The sequence below is a fragment of the Somniosus microcephalus genome, chromosome 14 (genome assembly GCF_052327205.1).
Source record: "Somniosus microcephalus isolate GS21.2 chromosome 14, FLI_Smic_1.0, whole genome shotgun sequence".
Classification (NCBI taxonomy): Eukaryota; Metazoa; Chordata; class Chondrichthyes; order Squaliformes; family Somniosidae; genus Somniosus; species Somniosus microcephalus.
The window spans coordinates 30,312,406-30,329,871 of record NC_141000.1 but is presented as its reverse complement, the minus strand read 5'-3'; the positions used below and the strand labels follow the sequence as shown (position 1 = coordinate 30,329,871).

The following is a 17,466-nucleotide window of genomic DNA, read 5'->3' as shown; positions in this document are numbered from 1 at the left end:
ATTCTTTGGTTACCTGAGCTAGTTGGTTCTTCACGTTAACAGCAGAATGCTGCTCTAAAATATTTTATTCATAATTTACAGAGTTCAGATGGGCAGGATTTTTATATATACATATACTCATGAGGTATCAGAACAGGCTACAGCTGGAAGCAATTGCAATGAGGAAAGACTTGAAGCAATTATACAGAGTTATCAATGGGCAGTTGAGCTTACATTGTTACACTGAGCAAAGCTCTCCAGTAGACATTGCTCCTGTGATTTTTCTACATTTTCAGTTAATCTGGATCTGAGTTGTCTTTTTAACTGAATCTGATCAAATCCAGCAGTAGAATTTAAATTAGAAATAAGATCCTAAGACTGTCAGAGACAGGGGCTTATTAGAAATCATTCCAGACTTAATGCAATGCCTGAGGTATGCAGATTTGATTCCTCACCTGATGTTCTTCTCCTGGTTGTGCAATTTTTTGGTTTCTGGATAATGCAAGTAGTTCTATCAACTCCCTAAAGATGGAAAGACGTATTATTAGAAAGGAAAGAAGAAAGACTTGCATTTATATAGCACCTTTCATGACCATTGGCTGTCTCAAAGTGCTTTACAGCCAATGAAGTACTTTTGGAGTGTAGTCACTGTTGTAATATGGGAAACGCAGCAGCTAATTTGCACACAGTAAGCTCCCACAAACAGCAATGTGATAATGACCAGATAATCTGTTTTTGTTATGTTGATTAGGGGATAAATATTGGCCAGGTCAAGTGAACTTGTGACCCCTGATCTTGGCGAGAAAAACTTTCACTGACCTGTTCATACAACTTCCCATTACTCAATGGAGCATGAACTTTCTTTTGCACTCGCCAAGGTGAGAGACGTCAGCCCTGGGGAAAAGAATACTTTTCCACTTTTAACAACCAATGACAATGTGAAACATTTTCAGATTAAGTACAGCATGACCAGAAGGAAAGTAAACGTCCCTCTGCTCTCAGTCAGCAAATACACCTTGGCCACAACTTCAGAAGAGCATCTTCTACTGCACCAATGTAACATTTCCCAAGTCAGCCAATCTATGGACTGGCTCAGTGAAACTGGCATGGTAGTGTGATTTTTGCCAGATCATGAGTACTTTTGTGCTGTGTTCTCACACCAAAGAATAACTGGGTTGAGACGCTTAAACTTACTTCAAGTAAAATCCTTACCACTGGCAGAGACAGGAGAGTTTCATGTCTCCGCTGCTGGATTTGAACCCCTTTGCAAGAACACCATGCTAATCCACTGTATCACCTAGTTCTCGTTAGACTTATTTTGTATCATCAATAATCTGATTTCCATTCCCTAAATGTGTAATAGCCAGTCAGTACCTTCATACAAGCTTCCATTGAGGCTATTCAACCACATGGGAACCACAACCAATCTTGCCCTCATCTGGTGTGCATTCTCCAGTAGGGGTCACTGAACAATGATCAGTAGGAGGAGGAATCATTATCTAGCAAAGCCTAGTTTATCCTTTCTGCTTCTCTAACCTGGGGGAGATGAGGCCAACTATAGCATCCCACCACTGCAGCAGCTAAAATGAGCTAACTTCGTTAACTGACCAGGCATCAAACCTAAAACCTTCCGAGCCAGTATGCCTCATTATAACACTGCAAGGTGCTTTGGGAATCAATACTTAAAAATAAAAAATGTATCCAGAAGAACATAAGAAATAGGAGCAGGAGTAGACCATACGGCCCCTCGAGCCTGCTGCACCATTCAATATGGCTGAACTTTGTCATTCAACTCTACTTTCCCGCCCAATCTCCATATCCCTTGATTCCCTTAGTGCCCAAAAAATCTATCGATCTCTGTCTTCAATATACTCAGCAACTGAGCATCCACAGCCTTCTGGGGTAGAGAATTCTAAAGATTCACAACCCTCTGATTGAAGATATTTCTCCTCATCTCAGTCCTAAATGGCCGACCCCTTATCTTGAGACTGACCCCTGGTTCTAGACTCTCAGCTGGGGGAAACAGCCTCCCTGCATCTACCCTGTCAAGCACTCTAAGAATTTTATACGTTTCAATGAGAACGCCTCTTATTCTTCTAAACTTCAGAGAATATAGGCCCAATTTACTCAATCTCTCCTCATAGGACAACCCACTCATCCCAGGAATCAGTCTGGTGAACCTGCATTGCACCCCCTCGAAGGCAAGTATATCCTTCCTTAGGTAAAGAGGCCAAAACTGTACACAATACTCCAGGTGTGGTCTCACCAGGGCCCTATATAATTGCAGCAAGACTTCCTTACTCTTATACTGCAACCCCTTTGCAATAAAGGCTAACATACCATTTGCCTTCCTAATTGCTTGCTGTACCTGCATGTTAACTTTCTGTGATTCGTGTACAAGGACACCCAAATCCTTCTAAATCCCAACATTTACTAGTCTCCCATCCTTTAAAAATATTCTGCATTTCCATTCTTTCTACCAAAGTGGATAATTTCACACTTCCCCACATTATATTCCATCTGCCACCTTCTTGCCCAACACTTAAACGGTCTATATCCCTTTGCAGCCTCTTTGTGTCCTCCTCACAGCTTACTTATCACCTAGCTTTGTATCCTCAGCAAACTTGGATATATTACACTCGGTCCCATCATCTAAGTCATTGATATAGATTGTAAATAGCCAAGGCCCAAGCACTGATCCTTGCGGTACCCCACTAGTTACAGCCTGCCATTCTGAAATTGATGCGTTTATTCCTATTCTCTGTTTTCTGTCCGTTAACCAATCCTCAATCCATGCTAATATATTACCCCCAATACCATGAGTCCTAATCTTGTGCAACAACCTATTGTGTGGCACCTTATCGAATGCGTTCTGAAAATCAAAATATATTACATCCACTGGTTCCCCCTTATCTACCCTGCTAATTACACCCACAAAAAACTCAAATATATTTGTCAAACATGATTACCCTTTCATAAAACCATGTTGATTCTGCCTAATCATACTGATTTTCCAAGTGCCCTGTTACCACATCCATAATAATAGATTCTAGCATTTAACCTATTACTGATGTCAGGTTATCTGGCCTATAGTTCCCTGTTTTCTCTCCCTCCTTCCTTGAACAGCAGTTTTACATTTGCTACCTTCCAATCCACAGGGACCGTTATAAAATTTAGGGAATTCTGGAAGATCAAAACCAATGCATCCACTATCTCTGCAGCCACCTCTTTTAAAACCCTAGGATGTAGGCCATCAGGTCCAGGGGATTTGTCGGCTTTTAGTCCCATTAATTTCTCCAATACTTTTTCTTTACTAATATTAATTATTTTAAGTTCCTTGCTTTCATTAGACCCTTTGTTACCCCCATATTTCTGATATGTTTTTTGTGTCGGTAAAGACAGAGACAAAATATTTGTTTACGGTCTCTGCCATTTCCTTATTCCCATTATAATTTCTCCTGTCTCTGCCTCTAAGGTACCCACGTTTACTTTCGCTAATCTCCTTTTTACATAGTTGTAAAAACTCTTACAATGTTTTTGTATTTCTTGCTAGTTTACGATCATATTTTATTTTCTCCCTTTTTATCACTTTCTTGGTCATCCTTTGCTGGTTTTTAAAACCCTCCCAATCCTCAGGCTTATTACTCCTTTTGGCAACATTGTAAGCCTCGTTTAATCCTTAACTTCACTAGTTAGCCACAGTTCGACCACTTCTCCAGTCTAAGTTTTATTCCTCAAGGGAATGTATATTCATTGAGAGTTATGAATTTTTTCTTTAAATATTTGTCATTGCTTATCTACTGTCATACCTTTTAATCTAATTCCCCCATCTACCTTAGCTAACTCACCTCTCATACCTCCGTAATTGGCTTTGTTTAAATGCAAGACCCTAGTCTCAGACTTAACCACATCACTCTCAAAATTAATATAAAATTCTATCATATTATGATCACTCTTCCCCAGAGGATCCTTTACTATAAGATTAATAATTAACCCTGTCTCATTACACAATACTCGATCTAAAATAGCCTGTTGCCTAGTTGGTTCCTCAATATATTGTTCTAGAAAACAGACATTGCATTCTATGAACTTGTCCGCCAAGCTTCTTTTGCCCGGTCTATATGAAAGTTAAAGTCCCCCATTATCCTTGTTACATGCTCCTCTAATTTGCTGATTTATACTCTGTCCAAATCTATGATTACTGTTAGGGGGCCTATAAACTACTCCCACCATTGTTTTCTGTCCTTTGTTATTTCTTAGCTCCACCCATACCAATTCTACATCCTGATTTTCTGGGCTAAGATCCTTTCTCACTGCAGTCTTTATCCCATCCTTTATTATCAGGGCTACCCCACCTCTTTTTCCACTTTGCCTATCTTTTCTAAAAGTCAAAAAGCCTGGAATATTTAGTTCCCAACCTTGGTCACCCTGCAACCACGTCTCTAGCAATTAGATCAAACCCATTTATCTCTATTTGTGCCATTAATTCATCTATCTTGTTATAAATGCTTCATGTATTCATATTTAGTACCCTTAATTTTAACTTTTGACTATTTTTCCCTGATGTGGCCTTAGTCGCTAATGTCCTATTACCATTGATAAACTCTGTCCCTTCCTGACACAATTGGCTTGATTTTACCCAAATCACTACTCTGCTCTAGAGTTGACTGTTCTGTTCAGACTTATAGATTTACCCTTACCTGAACCCTCCTCCCCCTTATTAGTTTAAAGCCCTATCTACTACCCTAGTTATTAGATACGCCAGGACACTGATCCCAGCCTGGTTTAAGTGGAGGCCGTCCCAATGGAACAGCTCCCTCTTTCCCCAGTACTGGTGCCAGTGCCCCATGAACTGAAACCCCTTCCGCCCACACCACTCTTTGAGCCATGCATTTAAACTAATATGTTTGTCCCTATGCCAATTTACACGTTGCTCAGGTAGTAATCCAGAGATTATTACCTTTGAGGTTCTGCTTTTTAATTTATACCCTAAGTTCTCAAACTCCCTCAGCAGCACCTCATTCCTAGTTCTACCTATGTTGTTGGTTCCTACTTGGATCAGAAAAACGGGATCCTCCCCCTCCTTCTCCGGCCACGAGGAGATGTCCTTAACCCTGGCACTGGGCAGGCAACACAGCCTTCGGTACTCCCGGTCGCAGCTGCAGAGAACAGTATCTAACCCCCTGACTATACTATTCCCCTACAACTACCACATTCCTTTTCACTCCCCTCACTTGAATAACCTCCTGTACCACAGTGTAGTGGTCAATTTGCCCATTCTGCCTACAGTCTTTGTCCTGTAGCAAGTACCTCGTACCCGTTGGACAATGGCAAAGGCTGAGGCTCCTCCACCACTGCATCTGAGGTCCCCTTAACTGCCTGAGTCACAGTCACATCTTCCTGTTCCTGTCCCTGACCACTAACTAAATCTAATTCACTACCTTACCTAAAGGGTGTGACTGCCTCCTGGATCAAAATGTCCAGGTAACTCTCTCCCTCCCTGATGCATCGCAATGTCTGCACCTCGGAATCCAGCTCAATAACTCTGAGCCGAAGTTCTTCAAGTTGCAGAGACTTACTGCAGATGTGGTTGCCTGGGATCACGCTGCTCTGCACAAACTGCCACATGCTGCAGATATAGCACACCTCCTGCATTACCATCTCTATCTAACCTTTTTTTTAATGTTCAATTAACTAAAGTTTTATGTAATTAAGTCACTTTGTATATTTTTAGTTTTTTTAAACTAATTAGTTTAACTAATTTAAATTATTAATTTAATAAAGTATTAGTTATAGGTTCCTAGTTCACACCACTATTTATATTTATTTGTAGGTAATTACCTTTAGTCTGTTTTAAGGTATTTTTCTTTACACACTAACTTGCACTAAGCGCTAAAACACTGACAAAATGTTAAATACTTACTGCCTCAAACTTGCACAAACCACTACAAGTGTTAAAGGCAAAAAGAAGCACCTCCTTCCCCCAGTTAACTTTAGTGTTTGAAAGTTTGCTTGCGATGCTATGAAGGTGTACAGGCTAGAGATAAACCAACCATTTGAAATTTTACTTCAGGAAGCCTGGGAGATTTCTCCATTACAGATTTGAGCACATAATCAAGGCCGATACTTCAGTGCAGTACTGAGGCATTGCAGTACTGAGGCATTGCAGTACTGAGGCATTGCAGTATTGCTGGAGATGCCATCTTTTGCTTAAGATATTAAGCCAAAAACTGTCAGCCTGTTCAGGTAGACATAAAAGGTGCCATGGCACTATTCAAAAAAGAGCAAGGAGTTCTCCCAATGCATGAGCCAACATTCCTCCTTAAAACCAACATCAAAATAAATCTGGTCATTTATTCATTTGCTCTTTGTAGATTCAGCAACAATGGAACTGCGCATGCGACGATCTTGTGGGACCTTCCTTTAGTGCGGTACAGGTCCACACAGGACAGCTAGACCAACGGTGCGCAAGTATCACAATCAGTAGCTATGTTGCACGCCAGGAAATCCGCCATCAAATAAGGCTTTTACGTCTCTGATATCGGTGACAGCAGGCAATTTAGTTAACAAGGTTTCCCTTGATGGCACTCTTGCCATTGGAGGCAACCCTGTTAAGTAAATAAGGTATTACACCTTTATAAAAATGCCTTAAATTTAAAATTCTCATTCTCTTGTTTAAATCCCTTCATGACCTCGCTCCTTCCTATCTCTGTTACCTCCTCCAGCCACACAACACCCCGAGAACACTTCATTCCTTCGACTCTGACCTCCTGTACATCACCGACTCCCTTTGCCCCACTATTGGTGGCCGTGCTTTCAGCCATTTAGGCCCCAAGCTCTGGAATTCCCTTCCTAAACCTCGCCGCCTCTCCATCTCCCTGGTTAAGAACCCCCTTAAAACCCATCTTTGACCAAGCTTTTAGTCACGGCTCCTAATATCTCTTTCTTTGGCTCAGTGTCCATTTTTGTCTGATTACGCTCCTGTGAAGCACCTTGGGACATTTGTTCTGTGTTAAAGATGCTATATAAATGCAAGTTGTTGTTATTGCTATAACACAACAGACAGCAAGACAAGCTACAGGCATACATCTCAGCAATCTGTGCACCTAACTACTGAGACTGGATTTACTAAAGCAAATCAACATAGGAACAGGAGGAGGCCATTTAGCCCTTCGAGCCTGTTCTGCCATTCAATGAGCTCATGTTTGATCTGCAACCTAACTCCATATACCCGCCTTTGCCCCATATCACTTAATAAGTTTGGTTAACAAAAATCTATCAATCTCAGATTTAAAATTAATTATTGATCTAGCATCAACTGCTGTTTGCGGAAGAGAGTTCCAAACTTCTACCACCCTTTGGGTGTAGAAGTGTTTCCTAATTTCACTCCTGAAAGATCTGGCTCTAATTTTTTTTTAGACTATAGCCCCTTAGTCCCAGACTCCCCAACCAGCGGAAATAGTTTCTCTCTATCTACCCTATCTGTTCCCCTTAATATCGTGAAAACTTCGATCAATCACACCTTAACCTTCTAAATTCCAGGAAATGCAACCCTAGTTTGTGTAATCTCTCCTCGTAATTTAACGCCTGGTGTCCGGGTATCATTCTGGTAAACCTACGCTGCACTCCCTCCAAGGCCAATATATCCTTCCTAAGGTGTGGTGCCCAGAACTGCTCACAGTGCTCCAGGTGTGGTCTAACCAGGACTTTGTACAGCTGTAGCATAACTTCTACCTCCTTGTATTCTAGTCCTCAAGATATAAAGGCCAGCATTCCATTAGCCCCTTTTTGATTATTTTCTGTACCTGTTCATGACATTTTAATTATCGATGTACCTGGACCCCCAAGTCTCTTTGGACCTCCACTGTTTTCAGCCTTTCACCATTTAGAAAAAACCCTGTTCTATCCTTTTTAGGTCCAAAGTGGATGACCTCACATTTGCCTACATTGAAATCCATTTGCCACAGTTTTGCCCATTCACTTAATCTACACTGTCTACCATGTTGTCGATCTTATGGCAAATTTGGATATGTGGTTTTCTATGCCATCATCTAAGTTGTTAAAAAATACGGTGAACAGTTGAGGCCCCAACACAGATCCCTGCGGGACACCACTAGTCATATCCTGCCAGTTAGAGTACCTGTCCATTATCCCTACTCTCTGTCTCCTGACACTCAGTCAATTTCCTAACCAAGTAAATAATTTACTTTCAATTCCATGGGCTTCAACCTTAGATAACAGTCTCTTATGTGGGACTTTATCAAATGCCTTCTGGAAGCCCATATAAATAACATCCACAGACATTCCCCTGTCCATTACTTTAGTCACCTCTTCAAAAACTTCAGTCAGGTTTGTCAGGCATGACCTACCTTTCACAAATCCATGCTGGCTCTCTCTGATTAGCTGAAAATTTTCAAGGTGTTCAGTCACCCTATCCTTAATTATAGACTCTAGTAATTTCCCCACAACAGATGTTAGGCTAACTGGTCTATAATTCCCTGGTTTCCCTCTCTCACCATCCTTAAATAGCAGAGTGACATGTGCAATTTTCCAATCTAAAGGAACGGTTCCTGAATCGAGAGAACTTTGGAAGATTATAGTTAGGGCATCTGCAATGTGCTCACCTACTTCCTTTAAAACCCTGGGATGGAAACCATCTGGTCCTGGGGATTTGTCACTCTTTTGTGCCATTATTTTCTTCATTACTGTTATTTTACTTATGTTAATTTTATTGAGACCCTGTTCCTGATTTATTCGTTTTCTTGGGATTTCCGGCATGCTATCCTCTTCCTCCACTGTAAATACTGACGCAAAGTAATTATTCAACATGTCCGTCATTTCCTTATCATTGACAATATCACCGTTATCAGTTTTCAAGGGGCCACATTGCTCCTGACCACCCTCTTTTTTCTAATTGTAAGAAAAATTTGTGTTGATTTTGATATCCCTTGCAAGTTTCTTTTCATGCTCCCTTTTTGTAGCTCTTACTATCTGTTTTGTCACCCTTTGCTGTTCTTTGTATCTTTCCCATTCACCGGGATCTGTGCTATTTTTTGTATTTTTGTCTGCTTTTTCCTTTAGTTTTACTGTCCCTGACCTCTTTAGTCATCCATGGCTTTTTTTTGGCAAGTAGAGCTCTTGCCCCTTAGGGGTATAAGCTGGTTCTGTATCACATTCAATTCTGTTTTGAAGATCTCCCACTGATCTGTCGTTTAACCCATTAACAAATTTGCCCAGTTTACTGTGGACAATCTCTATCTTATTGCATTGAAGTCAGTTTTACCTAATTCTAGATTCTTAGTAGCTATTTTGCGTTTCTCCCTTTTAAACACTACGTTGATCTCGATCATGTTATGATCGCTATTAGATAAATGTTCACGCACTATTAGGCTGTTAACTAAATCTGGCTCATTATTCATTACTAAATCTAATATGTCATGCCCCCTTGTTGGTTCTAACATGCTGGACTTATAGTCAGGAGCACTTCAAAAATACCAGTAAAGTTCAATAATGATAACTGGATCTGTAGGTTTAAAGGGATAGTGTGATAATAATAACAACTTCTGGGAAGTTATGTCATCACTTCCTGTGAACTGTGAACTATGAACTGTGTACATACCTCACTTCCTGTCATATGTCACTTCCTGTTGGACTGGTATAAATACTGGTCTGTTCAGTATTGTAAGAGGCTTCTACCAGAGGCATGGTAAAGACCTCTCTTGTATATAGTGTGTTTATAAGTTACTTAAAGCTTACTTTAAAGTTACTTGATGGTAAGACTCCTTTTTCTTACATCAATTTAAGTAACTTAGTATTTGCACTCACAAATACTAGACCTTCGGACAAACTCGGAGTTAAGGATCCAGGGAACCACCCATCATGGAGAGAATCCTTAGACCTATTCGTCTGGACTTGGACCCGAATACACCAGCAGCTGGCAGGGTATGGAAGCATTGGTACCGTACTTTTGAGAATTTTCTGGATGAATGTCAAGCGGATGCTCCTGCTAGATTGAGGATACTTATCAATTATGTGACCCCAAAAGTGTTCGAATATGTTGATGAATGGGATAATTACGATGAGGTGATTCGGGCACTTAAGAAACTGTATGCCAAGACCCCAAATGAGGTCTATGCTAGACATCTACTGGCCACAGCCCAACAAGGGCCAGGGGAATCAATTGACGAATTCCTGCAAGAACTTCGCAGGCTCAGCATAGATTGTAACTTTCAGGCAGCCTCAGCTGAGCTGTACCGCAAAGAAATGATTCGTGATGCTTTCATCTGTGGGATTGCCTCTCCATTTATACGCCAGCGTCTACTAGAAAGTAAAACACTGGAGCTACAAAAAGCTTTTGACCTAGCTTGTTCTCTGGATTTGGCAAAGAGAAATGCAGACCTCTATCAGCTGCCCAGATCTCGATCTGCTGCTGTAGCTGCAACCAGACAATTCAAGCGGTCTCAGGTGAACCCTATCATGGGGGAATCTAATTCTGATGAAGAGGAGGATGACCCCACTTTAGCAGCCTCTTGGCAATCTAGGAAGGAGTGCTTCTTTTGTGGAGATGCTTTTCACCCTAGGAAAATCTGCCCTGCTCGCAATGCAATCTGCAGTTATTGCAAAAAAAAAAGGACACTTTGCTAAAGTTTGCCTATCAAGGGCCTCTACAAGGGCCAATCCAGCTAAGGCCTACCGAACTGCCCCAATTAGGGCCTATCAAGATGCTCCAGCTAGGACCTATCGAGCTTCCTCTCGAGCTCTCTCCCGAAGAAGCACACTGAGTTTTATAGCCACTCTCTGTGCAACGACACCAATTACAGCTGCTTGCCCACAGAACCTGTCTCATGCAGCCACAAAAATTTCAATTAAAGGGCATACCTTAGATGCCTTAATTGACTCAGGAAGTACTGATAGTTTCATTAAGGAACAGATTGTTGCGAAATTGAAACTACACGTCTTCCCATCGGACCAGGCAATTGCGATGGCTCAGTCATCACTTAATACCAGAATCTCCGGCTTTTGTGTTGTTGATATGACACTTCATGGTCGTATGTATCCCTCCACCCGACTTTCGGTGCTCAAGGACTTATGTAGTGATCTCCTCTTAGGGCTGGACTTCCAAAAACAGCATAAGAAACTCACCATTGAGTTTGGTGGATCCAAACCCGGACTTACTATTTCTAATATACCATCTAAATTACCATTTTGTGCATTGTCAGCAGCTTCACTTGATGAACCCTCATTATTTGCCAGTATTCCGCCTCAATGCAAACCAATAATAACGAAATCGCGGCGCTTTAATCAGGAAGACCAATCTTTTATTGCGGCTGAAATATCTCGACTTTTAGCAGAGGATATCATCGAACCATGTTCGTCGCCCTGGCGGGCTCAAGTCGTCATTGTCAAGAACCCGCTAAAACCTCACAAACAGTGACTATGCATCGATTATTCGCAAACCATCAATCAATATACCGACTTGGACGCCTACCCATTGCCACGCATTGATGATATGGTTAATAAACTGGCCGAATACAAAGTGTTCTCAACTTACGATTTAAAAAGTGCCTATCATCAGGTACCCTTGACGGTCTCAGATAAGCAGTACACAGCCTTTGAGGCTAATGGACGGCTGTACCAATTTCGTCGCCTCCCATTCGGGGTTACTAATGGAGTGGCTGTCTTCCAACGGGCAATGGATGGCCTGGTTAAGCAGGAAAACCTAAGGGACACTTTTCCCTATCTTGATAACATTACCATTGCAGGTCACGATCAACAGGAACACGACGCCAACCTCCAAAAATTTCGGGATGCCCTCCATCGCTGTAATTTGACCCTGAATGAATCCAAATCTGTTGAGTCGCAACCGACCATCAACATCCTTGGCTACTGCGTAGGCAATGGTATCATTAAGCCAGACCCAGAAAGACTTCGCCCGCTCCAAGAGCTCCCGTCACCTAAGAATCCGGCTTCTTTACGTCGGGCTCTCGGTCTGTTTGCATACTACGCTAAATGGATTCCTCATTTTTCGGACAAAATCCAACCCTTGCTGCATGCTAGATCATTTCCACTGGGAACAGCGGCTGTTGCAGCCTTTAACCTTCTCAAAAAAAGTTGGAGAAAGCGGCTCTTCACTCCATCGATGAGAATCTCCCTTTCGTGGTTGAATGTGATGCCTTGGAGGTGGCGATCTCGGCTACTCTGAATCAGTAAGGTCGTCCTGTAGCATTTATGTCCAGGACCTTACAAGGTGCCGAGCTACATTATCCTCCGGTTGAGAAAGAAGCCACAGCCATCATAGAGGCAGTACGGAAGTGGAACCATTTTCTAGCTCGCCAGCACTTTACATTGATCACGGACCAACGATCAGTCACCTTCATGCTCAATAATCGAAAACGAACCAAAATTAAGAATAATAAAATACAACTTTGGAGGATGGAACTGGCCTCTTTTTTGGTTATACCATTCTCTATCGGCCTGGCAAGGAGAATGTGGCCCCGGACACCCTCACACGGGCATTCTGCTCCACTATGTCATCCTCTACTCTCATGGATGTCCACAATGGATTGTGTCATCCTGGCATTACGCGCATGCTACATTTCGTACGATCACGGAATCTCCCTTTTTCCACTGGAGATGTAAAGAAAATATGCTCAGAATGCCGGCTTTGTGCGGAATTAAAACCTCAGTTCTTCCGCCCCTCAGATGGTATACTCATACATGCAACCCAACCGATGCAATGACTTAGCATCGATTTTAAGGGCCCAGTGCCCTCTTCAACTCGGCAGCAAGGGCACTGGCTGCAGCCTGCAGCCTCCATCCTGACAGCTATTAGACGAAGAAAAAGGGATCAAAAGAAAACTTAAACCAAATTAGCCCCATAAAAATAAACCGCGGGGGGGGGGGGGATGAAACGGATTGGGTTCCTGTTTCTGATCACTATCAGTGACCCCTACTGACAAGTGTAAATGTCGAGCGAGACTTTAGCCATTAAGTTCCATTTCTCCCCCCAACCCCCAAGTCGTCCAGCCTGCCAAAGCTCAACATTTGACCCCTTGTGACCCCACCTCATTGTTCTTTGATGTAATGTTTTCCTGACTGACCTGTTTGAACACCATTTACACCTTTGATTGCTGTGATTATCTCTCTGCCGAGGTGTGATAAATGGCAGTTAGAAAGATTACCTGTAAACATCTGACATTATTCTCTGACTATATAAGCTGTGTTTTTATGCATCTCTCCACTTCACCTGATGAAGGAGCAGCACTCCGAAAGCTTGTGATTTCAAATAAAGCTGTTGGACTATAACCTGGTGTTGTGTGATTTCTTAGATTTGTCCACCCCAGTCCAACACCGGCATCTCCACACCAGAAAGAGAATGGACAGTTAGATAAGGTACTGGATGGGGAGTAGCAATTCAGCGCGAGACATTACTTTTGGGGAAAAAAAGCAGAGCAAACATCTGGGGCTGGTCATGAAAACAGATGTGGTACACCTCAGACTTCACTAGGTCCACTGTTTCAGGGAATTACAGCTGTGCATTTCCAACCCCCCAGCCTCATTCCCATTTCTATAGCTGTGTGTTGCACAGAGACAGATGCGGTATGTTCCTGTTTATCACAGGCAATCTAGCATAGGGTGCATATTAGAATCAGACTGAGCTTTTATAAAAAAAAAATTTAAAAAATACCCACAGAACGGAGAAATATTTTTATAAAAACTAGCAACATTCATCTCTCTTTAAAAAGAAACGGTAAGCAAATCTCTGAAACTACTGTTCTTTTAAAAAGCAGCATGACAGATGATGTGTTTACAAGGGGCGACAAGGACACAAGTGCACAACTTGACTATTTACTGGGTTTTAGGTAACTCAGCAACGACAATGTCCCGTGCCCAAGTCATTCGCTCTTTTTAGATAAGTGTTTAAAAGTTATTTGTTCTTCAATGTCAAAAATAGGAAGGACTTAAATAAAAATGTAATTGTCCTTCAATGCTTGCGTAGAATGTGAAAAATACCAGAAATATTTACAAATTAACAACTTTTCACATCACTGTTAATCATTAAAAAAGAAAACACTGCCTAATATTGTCTGTGTATCTATATATATATATATATTTTCTATTTAGAATAGGTGGTAGAATTTCACTAGTGTTTTCCCGATCTCCCATCATACCTTCAGCAGAAAAATGGTGCAGATCAGGACATCCCCCACAGAAATCTTTCTTTTTTTTAATTTAAATTTATTCCTGGGATGTGGGTGTCACTGGCAAGGCCAGCATTTATTGTCCATCCCTAGTTGCCCGGTGGTGGTGGTGCTGGGCCTTCTTGAACAGCTAGTGGTTTGATACAACATGAGTGGCTTGCTAGCCCACTTCAGAAGGTAGTTAAGTGTGACTAGTCACGGACCGGGTAAGGATGGCAGGTTTCCTTCTCTAAAGGGCATTAGTGAGCTGGTTAAGTTTTGAAAACAATCCAACAACTTCATGTTCATTTATTATTGATACCAACTTTTTATTTCCAGATTTATTTCAAAGTGAAGTCAAATTCTCAAACTACTATGGTGGGATTTGGATTATTATTTCCAGTCCTCTGGATTATTAGTCCAGTAAACACTACCGTGGTCCCAGATAAACCCGCTGGAGCTTTATCTTTCCATCTTATCTTTTGATACCAAAGCTATTGCTTCACGCTCTAACTGTCTGTCCATACCTGCTTGAAGCCTAGGCTCCACTGACTTCCTGTGCTCCTTCAAATCAATGTCCAAATCGCTGTCCTCGCCTTCAGTGCCTCTCCTCACCCTCCCACCCTCAGTGACCTCCTCCAGCCTTATCTCCCCATCACATCCTTCCCTCCTCCTGGTCTACTCCTCGTTTCCCCATCATCGTAGTCCAGCATCGGTGGCCGATCTTTCATTACCCGCCCCCTGTTTTCGAGAACTCCCTGCCAAATCACTTTACCACTGGTGCTTGTCAATATATTAATCTTATTACACGTTCCCCCGCCATACTTTCCATCCATTCACAGGCCGCTGGATGTTCGGACCCTCTCGAGCCAACAGGAAGTGTCAGAAAATCCGCTAAAAAAGACACAAACCCAGAGCTCAACCCCTCTGAGTCCGCGCGGTGACCATTCACTGAATCCGCTGCTCGGGGGAGTGGGGTAGGGCACAGCCTCTTACCTGCACAACACTTCCACATCATCCAGCACACCCAGCAATTTATCCTTCGTGCTTCTCTCCGCGGCCGCCATTACTGCTGGGCATATTATCCAGCTGCGCATGCGCGAGGGCCGACTCGGTCAGCGCCCCCTGCAGGCAGCAGGTGGAACAGCGCCTTCCGAAAGGCAGTGTCGCCTTGACCATGCTCCGGATTGCAGTGTGCTGCGCAAATACATGGGGTCCAGGTCGCAGGGTAAGCTATATTAGATACCAGCTGGAGTACCTGGCGTTGCCTAGGGAACTGAAGAATCCTCTGCCATGTTTATAAAACTGTTGGGATTGAAGAACTCTGCCTAAGCACCCAGGAGGTGGTTCTTTAACTTCGTTTTTTGTTAATGGGGATCGCCAGTAGCCATATACTCCAGGTTTTATAGTTTTGGGTATGTCTCACCTGGTCAACAGCTTGCTGTGCCTGAGTCTGGTCAGGAGTCTCTGAACCCCCTCCCTCCCCGTCCCCTCCCTCCCTCAGCCCCCGTCCCCCTCCCTCCCTCACCCCCCGTCCCCCTCCCCTCCCTCACCCCCCGTCCCCCTCCCTCCCTCACCCCCCGTCCCCCTCCCTCCCTCACCCCCCGTCCCCCTCCCTCCCTCACCCCCCGTCCCCCTCCCTCCCTCACCCCCCGTCCCCCTCCCTCCCTCACCCCCCGTCCCCCTCCCTCCCTCACCCCCCCGTCCCCCTCCCTCCCTCACCCCCGTCCCCCTCCCTCCCTCACCCCCGTCCCCCTCCCTCCCTCACCCCCGTCCCCCTCCTCCCTCACCCCCCGTCCCCCTCCCTCCTCCCTCACCCCCCGTCCCCCTCCCTCCCTCCCTCACCCCCGTCCCCCTCCCTCCCTCACCCCCGTCACCCTCCCTCCCTCACCCCCCGTCCCCCTCCCTTCCTCACCCCCCCGTCCCCCTCCCTCCCCCCCCGTCCCCCTCCCTCCCTCACCCCCCGTCCCCCTCCCTCACTCACCCCCCCGTCCCCTCCCTCACTCACCCCCCGTCCCCCTCCCTCCCTCACCCCCCCCGTCCCCCTCCCTCCCTCACCCCCCGTCCCCCTCCTCCCTCACACCCCGTCCCCCTCCCTCCCTCACCCCCCCGTCCCCCTCCCTCCCTCACCCCCCGTCCCCCTCCCTCCCTCACCCCCCGTCCCCCTCCCTCCCTCACCCCCCCGTCCCCCTCCCTCCCTCACCCCCCGTCCCCCTCCCTCCCTCACCCCCCCGTCCCCCTCCCTCCCTCACCCCCCCGTCCCCCTCCCTCCCTCACCCCCCCGTCCCCCTCCCTCCCTCACCCCCCGTCCCCCTCCCTCCCTCACCCCCCGTCCCCCTCCCTCCCTCACCCCCCCGTCCCCCTCCCTCCCTCACCCCCCGTCCGCCTCCCTCCCTCACCCCCCCGTCCCCCTCCCTCCCTCACCCCCGTCCCCCTCCCTCCCTCACCCCCCGTCCCCCCTCCCTCCCTCACCCCGTCCCCCTCCCTCCCTCACCCCCCGTCCCCCTCCCTCCCTCCCTCACCCCCTCCCTCCCTCACCCCCGTCCCCCTCCCTCCCTCCCTCACCCCCCGTCCCCCTCCTCCCTCGCCCCCGTCCCCCTCCCTCCCTCGCCCCCCGTCCCCCTCCCTCCCTCGCCCCCCGTCCCCCTCCCTCCCTCACCCCCCGTCCCCCTCCCTCCCTCCCTCACCCCCCGTCCCCCCTCCCGTCCTCACCCCCCCGTCCCCCTCCCTCCCTCACCCCCCCGTCCCCCTCCCTCCCTCACCCCCCCCGTCCCCCTCCCTCCCTCACCCCCCCGTCCCCCTCCCTCCCTCACCCCCCCGTTCCCCCTCCCTCCCTCACCCCCCCGTCCCCCTCCCCTCCCTCACCCCCCCGTCCCCCTCCCTCCCTCACCCCCCCGTCCCCCTCCCCTCCCTCACCCCCCCGTCCCCCTCCCTCCCTCACCCCCCCGTCCCCCTCCCTCCTCCACCCCCCCGTCCCCCTCCCTCCCTCACCCCCCCGTCCCCCCTCCCTCCCTCACCCCCCCGTCCCCCTCCCTCCCTCACCCCCCCGTCCCCCTCCCTCCCTCACCCCCCCGTCCCCCTCCTCCCTCACCCCCCCGTCCCCCTCCCTCCCTCACCCCCCCCGTCCCCCTCCCTCCCGTCACCCCCCCCGTCCCCCTCCCTCCCTCACCCCCCCCCCGTCCCCCTCCCTCCTCACCCCCCCGTCCCCCCTCCCTCCCCCTCACCCCCCCCGTCCCCCTCCCTCCCTCACCCCCCCGTCCCCTCCCTCCCTCACCACCCGTCCCCCTCCTCCCTCACCCCCCCGTCC

The 17,466-nt window shown here is 46.3% G+C and overlaps 1 protein-coding gene across 2 annotated transcripts in view; it reads right to left on the bottom strand.

The window, feature by feature from the left end:
• Positions 1 to 15,349, bottom strand: part of med4 (mediator complex subunit 4) — a 29,348-nt gene extending 13,999 nt beyond the window's left edge. The window contains exons 1-2 of one of the 2 annotated variants that reach the window (XM_086006468.1): positions 15,156 to 15,349; positions 435 to 501 (exon numbers count right to left, since the gene is read on the bottom strand). In XM_086006468.1, coding sequence (XP_085862594.1) covers positions 435 to 501; positions 15,156 to 15,256 — 168 coding nt within the window. In that variant the 5' untranslated portion in view covers positions 15,257 to 15,349. Of the gene's footprint in view, positions 1 to 434; positions 502 to 798; positions 859 to 15,155 lie in introns of those variants that run through there. The other variant, XM_086006470.1, reaches the window with a different exon arrangement.
• Positions 15,350 to 17,466: the final 2,117 nt, after the last annotated feature.